Here is a 13,190-nt window from a genome sequence, read left to right on the forward strand (position 1 = left end):
GGAGCTGAGGAGTGAAGAAAATGAGAGGGCAGGAATGGATGGATGGAGCACAGGTAGTGAAGTGCAGTAGGGACTAAGTGAGGGAAGCTATGAAGAGGATGAAGAGCACAAGGAGAGGTAGTCCAAATGGCATACCTGTTGAGGTATAGAGATGTTTAGGAGAAAGGGCTTTGGAGTTTTTAACCACATTGTTTAGCACAAGCCTGGGGAGTGAGAGGATGTGTAAGGAATCGAGAAGAAGTGTACTGTGCCAGTTTGCAGGAACAAGGGTGATGTGCAAAGCTGTAGTAGGTCCAGTGGGATAAAGCTGATAAGGCATACCATGAAGCTCTAGGAAAGAGTTGTTGAAGCTAGGCTGAGAAGAGAGGTGATGATTAGTGAGCAGCAGCATGGCAGAGAAGTGCACTACAGATGTGATGTTTGCTTTGAGAGTGTTGATGGAAAAGTTGAGTTGCACTGTCTTTGTAGATCTAGAGAAACCATATGATACAATGCCAAGAGAGGAGTTGTGGTATTATACGAGGATGTTGGGAGTAGCAGTGAAGTATGTGAGGGTGATGCAGGACATGTACTGAAGGTGGACGAGTCAGCCATCTAAAGCATCGGACAGTGCACAAGAGAGGTGAAGAATAGAGTGCAGGCAGGGTGTAGTGGCTGGAGTATCAGGGGTGATTTTCGACAGAAGGATAATAGCAAAAGTGTAAGGACAAGTTTATAAGACGGTAGTGAGACCTGCTATGATGTCTGGTTTGGAGACAGTAGCACAAAAAAAGACGAGAAGCCAACCAGAAGTGGTAGAGTTGAACATGCTAATATTTTCACTAGGAGTGACGAGGATGGACCAGATTAGAAATGAGTATATTAGATGGACTGCTCAGGATTTGCAGTTTGGAAAGAAAGTTTTAGAGTGGAAGGCTGAAATGGTTTGGGCATGTGCAAAGAAGAGAAACTTGGTACATTAAACAGGGGGAGCTGAATATGGACTTGCCATGCAGGAGGGAAAGAGGAAGAGCACAGGAAAGATTTCTGGACAAAGAGAGGACATGCAGAGGAGACAGAGGACAGAGGAGGATACTAAAGATAGGGTGAGATGCAAGCCACTGCAGCAACCCCTAATGGGAGCAGCTGAATGAAGAAGAAGCTCCATCAGAGTTGCAGAAAAAGTCTCCACATGGTTTGCAGATTGTGACCATTTCTAGTTAGCTTATCTTAATTTAGCATAGCATATCTCAGCCTAAAAACTAGGACAGGGAAACTGCTTGGCCGGCTATGCTAAAGTAATAAAACCAATCATTTCCATCTGTAAAACAGATATACTACATTATATCTTGTCAGTCATAATAATCAAATGACAAACAGCATGCAAAATGTTTCCGTTTTAGAAATGCAGTTAGTGAGACTTTGTTACTTACGGACTTAATTTAAAATTAAGCTAATAGGAAGTTTGCAAGCAGCGAACATACTGTAAACATAAAATGTGTTTACAGTATGTTTGTTGGACGCTGGTTTGTTTGATATGTTTGGTTGACATTCAGCAATGTTAATCAAAAAGTCTTGCAGATAAATGTTCTTCAGCTATGAGTCTGCTTGTGACCAGTCTTATCTAAACCTTTTATGATTTTTTTTTCAGCAGTTTGCTGTCTGTGTTTTATGTGCCAACAAAAAAATAGATAGATATAAATAGCCCTCGGTCTGGATGGGGTGAGCCTGTAGATCCTGAGGGAATCATAGAAAAGAAAGGATGCTTTTTTATCTTTAGCTGATGAGAATCTTGTGTACATTTTTTAGGGAGGGGGTAAATTTTGTCTTAAGCCTCTTGCCCTCAAGAGATCCTACAAATCATTTTGTAATTTTACTTGTGAATTACATTAAGTCCTCCCAATCTTTACTTGAGTCCTTGCTGATATGTGTGATTACACAGTACTGTAAATGTAATGTATTTTTCAGAAACCATATTATGTGAATAATGTAGAATACCAGAATATTGCACTTGTAGAACAGACATTGTTCTCTTTAGACACACAGGGCCCATAAAGCAATGGAAGATCTCACATATACACACACAGACACTCATACACTCTGCTAAAGCAATCAGGACCACTCACTAACACAATGAACCATTCCAGCATATTTTGCCTTTTCATGCTCTTTCCACCATATTCTTGTAATATATTCCCCGACTGCAGCGTTTAAGCTGTAAAACATCGCTGTATAGTAACCAGTGATATCAGTTAACATTGGAAACCCCCTGCTGGTGTTAGGATATGAGCGATATGGGCAAGGACTTTTTATGTCTGTCATAATTGAGTGTCTGATGCATTAAAACATTACCCACAGGTTTTGAGTTTGCCAACTTGTTATGTTACCATAGCTACACTTTACAGTTGTCACTGTGCTGGGAACAATGGAACACGTGGAGTGATGCTCGCTTTTGGAATTTCTATGTGCACAGCAGGCAGTCTCATATGCCAGCTACTTAACTCTTTTTTGTGCTTTTCCTTTGCTATCTCCCTATCAAATTCCCCAGTTCTGCCCAGGCTTTGTGCCTATCAGATGAACCAAGAGCAATCACAGAGTATCAATACCCTGAGAAGCTGCCTGGCGAGCTGTACGATGCAGACACACAATGCAAATGGCAGTTTGGGGAGAAGGCCAAACTCTGCACCCTTGATTTTAAGAAGGTAATAAAACTGATTTGGACTCTCTTATGCCATCTAATGCTAATTTAAAAACAGGTTTATAATCCCAGTCAGGGATTTTATCACCACATCTACTGGAACGTGAGCATTTGATACGTTTTTTTAACAATCATGTGTTGCTAGTTAGGGGGAAAAAAGTCAAAGAATGCAAGAGTGGGATGGGATGAATGAGGTAGAGGAAAAATCAAATAAAAAGAGGAAGGAAAAGAGAAACTGATCCGGGTTACATGCCCTTGTGCATGTACACACATATGCATCCACACACAAAGACTGAGACTCGAAGACTGCCCATGATATACTGTACTCACTGGGATAGATGACTAAATATACACTGGAGCATTGCCAGTGGGAATCTCTGCTCGTTGCTCTCCCATTGTCTCATTGCTGCTGATCTTACTGTTAGAAATACTCTCCCAGATAATAGGGCTTTAAATACTTGTTAAATGTAATCAGTCTTAAAATATAGTATCCCACCTGAACCTCAGTTGAGCCAAAGCTGCACCTGTATTGTTTGAACCATTCAGGCAAGGATGTTCTCAGTGTTTAGATGAAATACAAAGCTCTCTGAAGAAACAAACAAGGTTAAACCATCCATCTACCCCACAGACCCTTAGCAGCCAATAGTTCATTTTTGTCACAGACCCTCTAACAGATTATTGTGACCTTTTTTGTATACTACAATGGCGCACATATTTGCAGCACCATAGCATTTAGTCACACACAGGATAAAGGTTTCTATTTGTTGCAGTCAAGTGGACCAGTATAAAAATCTGATAATATATGTACTGCAATTTTGTGCTTTGTATTCATTTATTTTAACATTTTATTTTAACCTGTCTTGTTCCTTTATCATTTTCTGTGTAGCAAATTTTCTTCATCTGGAAGATATCATTACCAAAAATGATCAACGATAAAGCAAGATGGATATTTAATGCTTTGTAATAAAGTTACTGCAGTATGTATCAAATATGTTATGTCTGCAGTATGGGACTTGAAGCAAGTGACTTTTTTAATTTATGCTCTAAGAAATGCCAGTGCCAGTAGTAGCTGGCTTTGAATCCTAGGTCTTCTGCACATGCTGTCCTTCTTTGTGTGCTTATATAAACGTCTGAATATCTGTGGATTATTACATTTATAACATACGCTTGTGCACCTGGTAGCAGCAAGGTGCTCTGGACTGATAAATCTCCAAGCAGCCATTACACTCACTGTCTTTCTGAGCACTTGTTACTCATAAAAAATAAAACAGCCCACAAGAATCGGCCTCAGCGGCGCAGTTCATGGTGTAATGAATTCTTTTTTCACTAAACTTTTTGGCAGCTGTTGTCAAGATAAGGTACCACTGGAGGGAACAAATGATACTCTCTGCGGTTAGATAGGGATGGGCTATTCTATAGGAAAAATTGAATAATGTTAATGGGCGTTTTTCTTTCTTTCTCAGCCTCTGACACACTGTCCATCATTTCTCTCTGTCTCTCCTCCCATCGCTAACCGCTCTCTGCCATTATTTTACTGCTACAAACGGCCCGAGCAAGCGAAACAGATGGACAAATAGTCCTTGGGATGAATTCCATGGTGGCTTTTGGCAGCAGCAAGCTGAGGCTGAGGTGTCTGTCAGCATCTGCACTGAGTTGTCAAAATCTGATATAGTCATTCAAATAGCAACAGAGTAGACATGTTAAAAAGCAGCAGGCTGTGTTTCTCAGGCAATGCGAGCAGGGAAACAGGCCGGTGCTCCCAGCTGAATCTTTAATGACTGAGTAACACAGCCATTACATCATGTAAGTTTGGTAAAACAGTTGTGCCCTGTTAATACTTTGTCCTAATCTTCATGTTCTGTGTTACTTCTTCACTTTGGTGTTTCACTTCCTCAAAGCTGAAGATCGCTACGTCGATCCGCAACAGAGATGATGTTGGAACCACTTAGACCAGATTTTATGTATCGATGCTGATGTCTTTACCGTAGCTACTGAAGCATAAATATTTTGGAGATTCACATTTGCTGCACACGGGAAGCTCTCCAGAAAATAATTATTCAGACAGTTGCAGATTCAGCAAGATTCCTTCAACATGTTTTATTAGCTCTCAAGAGGCAAAATCAAAATGCTATTACAAGTGATCATTTTTCCCCACTGCAAGCTTTGTTTACAGCTATTGTGAGGAGGATCGTGATGATCCAGTTTCTGGAATCTGGAGCAAGAAGTAAGTTAAGGTTTCCATGTTTCTCTCTCTTATGTTGTTCCAGGATATCTGCAAGGCTCTGTGGTGCCACCGTGTTGGGAGGAAGTGTGAGACCAAATTCATGCCAGCTGCTGAGGGCTCTGCTTGCGGCCCCGATATGGTGACTTAACACATGATGTAGTGCGTGTGTGCGCATGTGTGGGTATGGCGATGTGTTTGGTTAAAGGGGTTGACACTCACAGGCTTTTTTACCTCAAGAGTGGCATCACATGAGTGGCATGGGAGCCGCTGACTTCTACTGGAATCTTTTATCCATTTCCTTAGAGGCATTTGAAGCGGAAGACAGTTCCAACCGCTAGCAGGAAAATGAAGATACCTTCTTCAAAATGTCATTTGTACACTGGAAAAAAAGTCCACAATCTATTCAGGGCATAGAGTTAGCTTTTAGTCATATCACCAATAAGATAACATTTGTTTCTTGATAGCCAAAGGAGCCAAAATGTTCCTCCAATTGATATGGCATTTAGCAAACATTGCCTTTATTCTTTAGGATAGCCTAAACAAGAGCCCCACACACATTTCCTCTCAGTTTTGGTGAGAAAAATACCATCCAACAGAGTAACACAACTCAGTAAGAGAGTTTTACTCTGTTATGTGTGCTAACTTAAGAAAAGTGGATTTAAACACGTCTATTGAAAAATGACTTCACTCTCAGGGCAAATTCTCCTTCCTGCATATCAGTTGCCCTAGCAGTGTTTTGGCAGTGTGCTTCTTTACATTACCAAGCGTGTAAAAGTATAAGCGGGGGAAAGCTTGTAAAAATGGGAAACACATTCTTTGACTTAGGGATACCACAGACCTTTAAGTCAGTAAGCTGCAAAGGACAATAAGCCATAGCTATGAATACACTGAAAAGGCAACAATGATGTGCATAGCCTTATAAAAGTAACATTTATTGAGTGTTTTATTGTTATGTAGTGTTAAGTCCAGCTATTTGAAAGCAAATGGCTTGAACTGAGTGATACTACACTTCTTTTAACTGCTTTTTGCTTACATAGCAATGGCCTCATATCCCAGCACAGACTATTTAAGTTATTTTCAAGCCAAATCAGCAACTTTACTTTGATTTAGTACATTTGAGTGTAGTGTAAATGAAAACTCCTTTTTTTTCTTTTGCTCTAGGTACCACTCTGTCCTTCCTTCTTTTACCTCAGGGAGCAGCTGCAGTTCGTTTGTTGCTGATGTGGCAGAAATATGCAATTGGCTTGGATCCAAAAAGCAATCTGCGCTCTTTATTTATTCTTTGTTTTCTTTTTCATTCTTCTTTTCAAGATGATTCCCCCCCGAGGCTTGCTCTTTCTCTTACCCTCACTCCCCTGACAGCTTCTCATCAACGTTTGCATCTCAATATATTAAACTTGATGGTTTAATCTCGCGCTCCCCCTCCACGGGAAAATTAACCGAGCACAAACACTGACTGCCTCACATAGGAATCTGCGGCACTCAGCCGCAGGGGGAAAACTGAGGGGAAATCAGCTGTTCTAGTTCTTAGTCAAGGACCATGAGATTAGTTGGTAAAGTGTGCATGAGTCTGCATATGCTGGCGTGTGGGTCTGTGGTCTCTTGTGTAGTTATTGTTCACATAGTGAGAACAAGAACAGCTGCATATGTTCGATGTATGGACATAGCACAGCTTATGCAATACCAGTGTGTGTGGAATTCTGGGAGAAGAAGTACACTGAAGCTGATTAATGATTCGGCCTTTGATGTATGTACTCGATTGTGGCTTTGAGTTTTCCCTGTACGATAACCATCATTGCATGCAGTCCAAAGAAGTGCAGAAACATATTTAAAGATTTTTATTTTTTTTTTATCCACTATCGTGTAATCTTCGGTTTTGCCTGCTGCCTTAAGGGACACATTTGGCAGTGTTCACTGCTCGAAAGCTGCTTGGTCAGAAGCAGCTAGTAACACTATATGCACATGGCTTTTCAGTCCACCAGAGATCAGAATGAAAGAGAAATTGGTCTTTGAAAATTGAAAGAGCATGAGATGACCTTGAAAAGGTTTTACTGGTAGACTGTGAACATGTAACCAGGACTGGGCCACAGTTAAAAAAAAACACAAAACAAAACAGTACAGTAAGCACAGTAAGTCATGTCTTGACGTGGCAGAGGTGACCATAATAAGGCACATTTGCAGTGCAATCAAATCAAGTATTAAACAGATTTTAACCTCACTGCTCTTCTCTACAAAATCTCTGTTAAGTCCAGTCCCACAGACTTGCACGGATGTTAGAATAGCACTTGCCAGTGAGTTTGCAGCCAGCATGTTCAGTGATCCTATTAATGACCACAGCACACTCTACCTAGAACAGAGCGTTCCCCATAATGAGAAATGCATGCCACATGCTACATATGAGAAACGGTAAAGATGGACGATGCTGCAGTCTGATTGTGTGTGAGTTCACTCGTGATTAAGATAAAAACGGGTCTAGTTTTGACAGTTTCTATTTGAACCCCCATTCTGCTGCATCTTTCTCTTTCCCATATATCAATGCTCTTTTGTTCCCTTCAGTGGTGTCGTCGGGGCCAGTGTGTGAAACAGGGTGATGAGGGTCCAAGGCCTCAGCATGGCCACTGGTCAGAGTGGTCCACCTGGTCTACATGCTCTAGAAGCTGTGAGAGCGGCGTTACATATCGTGAGAGGCAATGCAACAACCCCAGGTAGGGAAAGACAAAGCAATGGCCTCTGACATTATATTTACATAGAATCTTACATAGCATTAGAAAAACATAAATGTACAAGTGACTACAAACTTTACTCAAAACCTCTTCTGTCTGTATTGCTAGCTGACAGTTAACACAAAAACTGAAGCGGCACCTAGTTTTCTCTATATTTAAAAGTCCTCACATCCACTTGTCCTTAGTATCCTTTTAAAAACTTTTAATGATTTTTAAGCCAGACTAAAATAATTTTTGGATTTTAAATTAACTTAGGAGCGTCCTGGAATGGGAGTCTTATCATTGATATTGTTTTAAGTATCACAAATAAGTGTTTGTGTTCTAATTAAACAATTAAGATAAGAATTAAGAATAATGATATACTGAATGATTATTGAGCTTTAGATGTGTTTCTAGACCGACTCAGGACAAACCTTGTTAGCTGTTAATCCTCGTATCCAGTCTTTATGCTAAGCTATATGCTAACTATCATACTGCTGCCAGATAATACCACACTAACACATGTCCTCACAGCAAGTGTTACTTTGAACTACTACTGAATACACTACGAACAGTTCTACTAAATGGTGTTAAAAGTCTACTAAAAGTCATCATCTGTCAAAGTATAGTTTTCTAGTTGTATAATTTCTTACTATAACATGCAGAAGACTTGGATGGCCTGTGGTACCTCTGATTGTTTGACTAAGGGCCAACAGTATATTAAGAATTGTGATTAAGTCACACAAGTCTGTCACTTATCTGCTAATTTAGCCCCCAACTCATCAGTCACTCATGATTATTGCCACTGTCAGTCAGTCAGGGGCCCCTATTCCAAATGCTGGGACTTCCTTTTTATCATGTCATGCCAAGATCCTGACAAGTGGTGGGCTAAATTAGACAGAGAGTGAGGAGGAGAAAGAAAGACAAGGAAAGGAAAGCTGGTGGTGAAGGGTTAGAAGGACGAAGACAGGCAAGTGGAATAAAGTGGGAGGAGGAGGGGGGGATGACAGAAAAGGGATTAAAAAGGTGAAAGATGAAATGCAGAGATATCAAACGAAAGAACACAACACAGAGAGAGTGGTTGGAGAGTTTGCAGCTGTTTTTGTCTCATCCAAGAGATTTTTAGGAACATAACCCGAGGATATACACCTGTGATTTCACAAGCCTTCACAAAGGCACACTTATACACACATATGGAGTGAAACATGCTCATGGATCAACACAATCAGAATTTCACAGACTCTACAGATAAAAACTATCTTAAATGTTTTATTACCATTAACATTATTTCAATACTTTGCACTCTACTGTCACCCATGTTTGGGGTTTCAACACGAACATACAGTCACAGATAGAAGATGAAGAAAGAAGATCCATAAAATACTGGAAGCATGTTATTATTTGTTTCGTGCAGAAAAACCTTGAATTCTACACGTTTAAATCCATCTCTTTAGACCGGCATACGGAGGGAAGTTCTGCGAGGGTTCCTCCAGGTCATACAAACTTTGCAATACTGAAGACTGTCCCAGGAACACCATTGACTATAGAGCACAACAGTGTGCTGAGTTCAACGGCAAACAGTTCAGAGGCTGGTACTACACTTGGAGACCATACACTAGAGTGGATGGTGAAAAAGCTTTCCTCTTAAATTAAAAAAAAAACTCGTAACTAAAGATTATTTGAAATGATAAAAGAGGCCTTTTTTATGGCCATTTTCTTTTTCTTCCAGATCAAGATCTATGCAAGCTCTACTGCTTTGCTGAAGGTTATGATTTCTTTTTTGCCTTGGCCAGCAAAGTTAAGGATGGGACACTCTGCTCACCAGACAGCTCTAATGTCTGCATTGATGGACTGTGTGAGGTAATGTTAAATGTTAAGTTGGAAAGTAACATGATGTGACCAAACATTGATGTCAAAGTGCTACATTTATGTATATGGCGTGTGAGGTCTTTCAAAGTGGCTTCATGAAGTTTGACAATGGATGTAAGCAGTAAAGAACATCAATAGACTCTTATTTCTCCTGCTGTCTGCTACTTTAGATGTAATGAATAGTAAAATATTGACCTGTCACCACGTACATAATAAATGTTGGAATTTTGTAAATGTTGTAATCGAATGCGTACTGTGACGCAGTCTTGTGTTTTTATGTGTGTGAGCTACACTGTCATCAAAAGCGCTGATGGTTTTCTTCCACAGAGAGTTGGCTGTGACCGTGTTTTAGGCTCCACAGCTGTGCCCGATGCTTGTGGGGTGTGTAAAGGAGACAACTCCACCTGCAAGATTTACAAAGGACAGTACACAAAACAGCATTTTACTAACCGTACGTCACAAATGAATTATTCACTTCATTGGTTTTTAGCGATTTTATTGGAAATGCTTTAAAACCTAATATTTGTTTTCATGTCCCACAAACTTTGTATGGTGCAGTCCTCACCATAAAATCTGTGTAGCCTAATATCATATTATTAACATTTTGTTTTGTTTGCTGGAGTTTTATGTCACTTTTAATGCTTATTTAAGATCTTCTAATATTTCTCAGAGTACTATGCAGTGATAACCGTCCCAGCTGGAGCTCGGAGCATCCGTGTGATTGAACTGAATTCCTCCACCTCCTACTTGGCTGTCAGGGACACACATAGACGCTACTACCTTAATGGCCACTGGACCGTGGACTGGCCTGGCCGACACCCCGTTGCTGGAGCAATTTTCGAGTACAAAAGACCATATAACAGACCAGAGAGTCTCATATCAGCCGGTCCCACCAATGAGACTCTAGTAATAGAGGTAGTAGGTCATTGGTCTCAGTAAAATGATTAAGACCTACTTTCCTTCTCCTTTTTCTTTGTGACTTACTTGCCTGTTTATTACCTTTTTTCCTTTAGGTGCTGTTGCAGGGCTGGAATCCTGGTGTGCATTGGGAATATACTCTAAAGAAAGCTGATGAGAAACTGATGAAGAACCGCATCAAGCACAATTATACATGGGCTATCATACGCTCCCAGTGCTCAGCCACTTGTGCTGGAGGTACGAGCAAACATTTAAAAAATGCAATGTCTTTGTTTTTAATTTTTATTTTTTTGGATTTATGTTTGTTTTTTCATAGATGCAACTTTTTAAGAAGCAATTTAAAATCTGTTGCACTGATGAAAAAGCACGCATCACCTCTAATCTTGATCTAAAACCGTAAATGAGGAGGACAATTTGTAGATCAGTAGACTAAGCCTAAAGCTTAGTTCTTGCCTCTCTGACCTTTAATCAGTCTTTTAGCTCCAGGTTAAATGGAGACGAGCGTGTTCCCATCATTACTGAGGGGACATTAGAGGCTCTTGGTTCAAACTGGTGGGACCTCTCCTTATTCAGCTGGAGACTTGCTATTACAAACACACACACACATTGCAAGCACACACATGCCTGCCTGCGACCAGTGGCCTTTGTCCCCTGGGCAGGTAATTTGTGGCCAGAGGTTGAGGAACAAGGGTGCATTGTGTAGGCATGGCTATATTTGTGCATGTGCGCTTGCTTAGCGTCATCACTGTGAACAAAGCTCTTAGTGTAGAATTCCTATTGATTGACCCTTGAGGTTAAAGTTGTCCACCCCGGTCTGCTGCAGTACCCCCTAGCCACCTCCACCTCAATGAATACTGATTGCAGGTTGTGATGAGTTGAGAGTCTTTTGCTTTATTAAAGAGTATGACTGACTAAGTGACCTATATTAGCTCAGATGTACTGACTGACTCTGCCTAAGTTAAAATAATAATCAAAGTAGTCTTAAAACCTGATTTAAGGTTTACTTAGATTAATCAACACAATATGCAATTGTGCAAGAAGTCACTGATGCTAAAGCCACTTCAGTCAAACATGAATATTAGTTTAAGTTTATTAAAGATGAAAGGACAATCTGGTGATAAACTAGTAAAGTTAATTGAATCAAATTAAGTTTTTTGCACACATGTGAGACAAAAACATTTATTTGAATAACATATGTAGAAGTGGTGAACGTGTGGTTCCATCTCCCATCATGCAGTTTTGTTGATTTTATAGTAGTTAAATAGCAGATTGACGCAAAATGACAACTGTATTCTTTAAACATTTCTATGTTTACTGATCTATACCCTATGCAGGCCAAATGAACACCAAGTCAGCATGCTACAAAGACTTGAAAGTGCAGGTGAATGTGTCGTACTGCAATCCCAGATCAAGACCAGCTACTGGATTGATGCCCTGCAACACCCAACCGTGTCCTCCCAGGTCAGACCCTCAGCATTTTCATGTGTATTTGTTATGTTTGCTGATCATCCCCACTAGTCATCATGTATTATAAATTGTGTTAATTAATTTGAGTAGGTTTTCTAACATGTATAGTTTTTTTTTTCTCGTTTGGCTAACTGCATATCTGTTGGTCTACCGGTCCAACGTTGATTGATTGATTGATTGATTGATTGATTGAATCTTTATTTTGAACATGTTGAAAAAGTATAAAAAAAATAGAATTAAAAGAGACAAATGAACAAAGCAAACAAAAGGAAAACGAGCAACCACAACTCCAAATAACATCCATGTTCAAAAAGGAGCAGGAAGAAGCATAAGCTTATTTAATCCCACCCCTTTTCCACTATCTAGTATCAATAGACTACAGAAATACCTCCTTGCAATTACATTATATGTTATGTGTAAAAAAAATTTTTTTTAATATATACACATATATGTTTCTATCTATCCATACATACGTATATACACACATACGCACATATACACATTTTCAATAACCCCATTAACACCTCAAGGATACACAACCTACAATTATATATATATATATATATATATATATATATACCCATACCAACAAACCCGTGCATGCGCACACACATGAAAATATTAGACAAGAACACCCTATCAAATCTCTACCTTTTCCCTGTACCCTGTAAAAACCATATCCTTAAACCGCTTTTTAAACTGTGCCATGCTCGGTTTTCATCTAAAATAAAAAATCTGTGTTACGACTGGATGGGGCGGTTAAATGGTCCATTGGTCGTCACTGTCATGTCACAGCAAGAAGGGTGTGGTTGTACTGGTGTGACTGGGGCATAAATTTTAAGTTAACTGGCAAAATATTCTAAATTGGACATAAGTGTGAGTGTGATTGACCGTTTTTTTTTTCTCTGTTTTAGCTCATATCTCGTAGAAATCAGCTTGGTTCATCTCCTTTCTGATTTCATGTTCACCCATATATCACAGGTAGCCATGCAACTCTGTACAGACAGTCACTGCATCCAGGAAATAAATCCCAGTGACTTCTGATTGTCATTAAATGGGTTACAGACATTCATGTTTAAATGCAGTCGCTTTCTTATTTTCCTAACTTTCCATCTGGCACCACCATTAGATTGAGACAAAACTATGGTCATATGCAGACTTCTGTTGTTAAGATGACTTTATGTAGTTACAACATCACAACTCATGCAAGTCAAACGAAATAATTTGTGACTTTTAAAAAAAATTGTGAATGACCTCATCAATATATCGGCGCTCTGGTTTTAGATGGCTCTCAGTCTGGACATTATTAAAAATGGTATTTGAATTGTGCAGA

The 13,190-nt window shown here is 39.7% G+C and overlaps 1 protein-coding gene across 2 annotated transcripts in view; it reads left to right on the forward strand.

Moving 5' to 3' along the window:
• The window catches only part of adamts16 (ADAM metallopeptidase with thrombospondin type 1 motif, 16), a 52,408-nt gene that overhangs the window by 24,229 nt on the left and 14,989 nt on the right, over positions 1-13,190 (forward strand). For both annotated transcript variants that reach the window (XM_085422327.1, XM_085422328.1), the window contains exons 10-18: positions 2,528-2,681; positions 4,945-5,040; positions 7,458-7,606; positions 9,058-9,230; positions 9,333-9,463; positions 9,800-9,923; positions 10,143-10,387; positions 10,486-10,627; positions 11,725-11,851. In XM_085422327.1, the coding sequence (XP_085278453.1) occupies positions 2,528-2,681; positions 4,945-5,040; positions 7,458-7,606; positions 9,058-9,230; positions 9,333-9,463; positions 9,800-9,923; positions 10,143-10,387; positions 10,486-10,627; positions 11,725-11,851 (1,341 nt within the window). The remainder of the gene's footprint in view (positions 1-2,527; positions 2,682-4,944; positions 5,041-7,457; positions 7,607-9,057; positions 9,231-9,332; positions 9,464-9,799; positions 9,924-10,142; positions 10,388-10,485; positions 10,628-11,724; positions 11,852-13,190) is intronic.

The sequence above is a fragment of the Rhamphochromis longiceps genome, linkage group LG11, assembly GCF_057381845.1.
Source record: "Rhamphochromis longiceps isolate RC_006_pf linkage group LG11, R_longiceps_female_GT1.1, whole genome shotgun sequence".
NCBI classification, from domain to species: Eukaryota; Metazoa; Chordata; class Actinopteri; order Cichliformes; family Cichlidae; genus Rhamphochromis; species Rhamphochromis longiceps.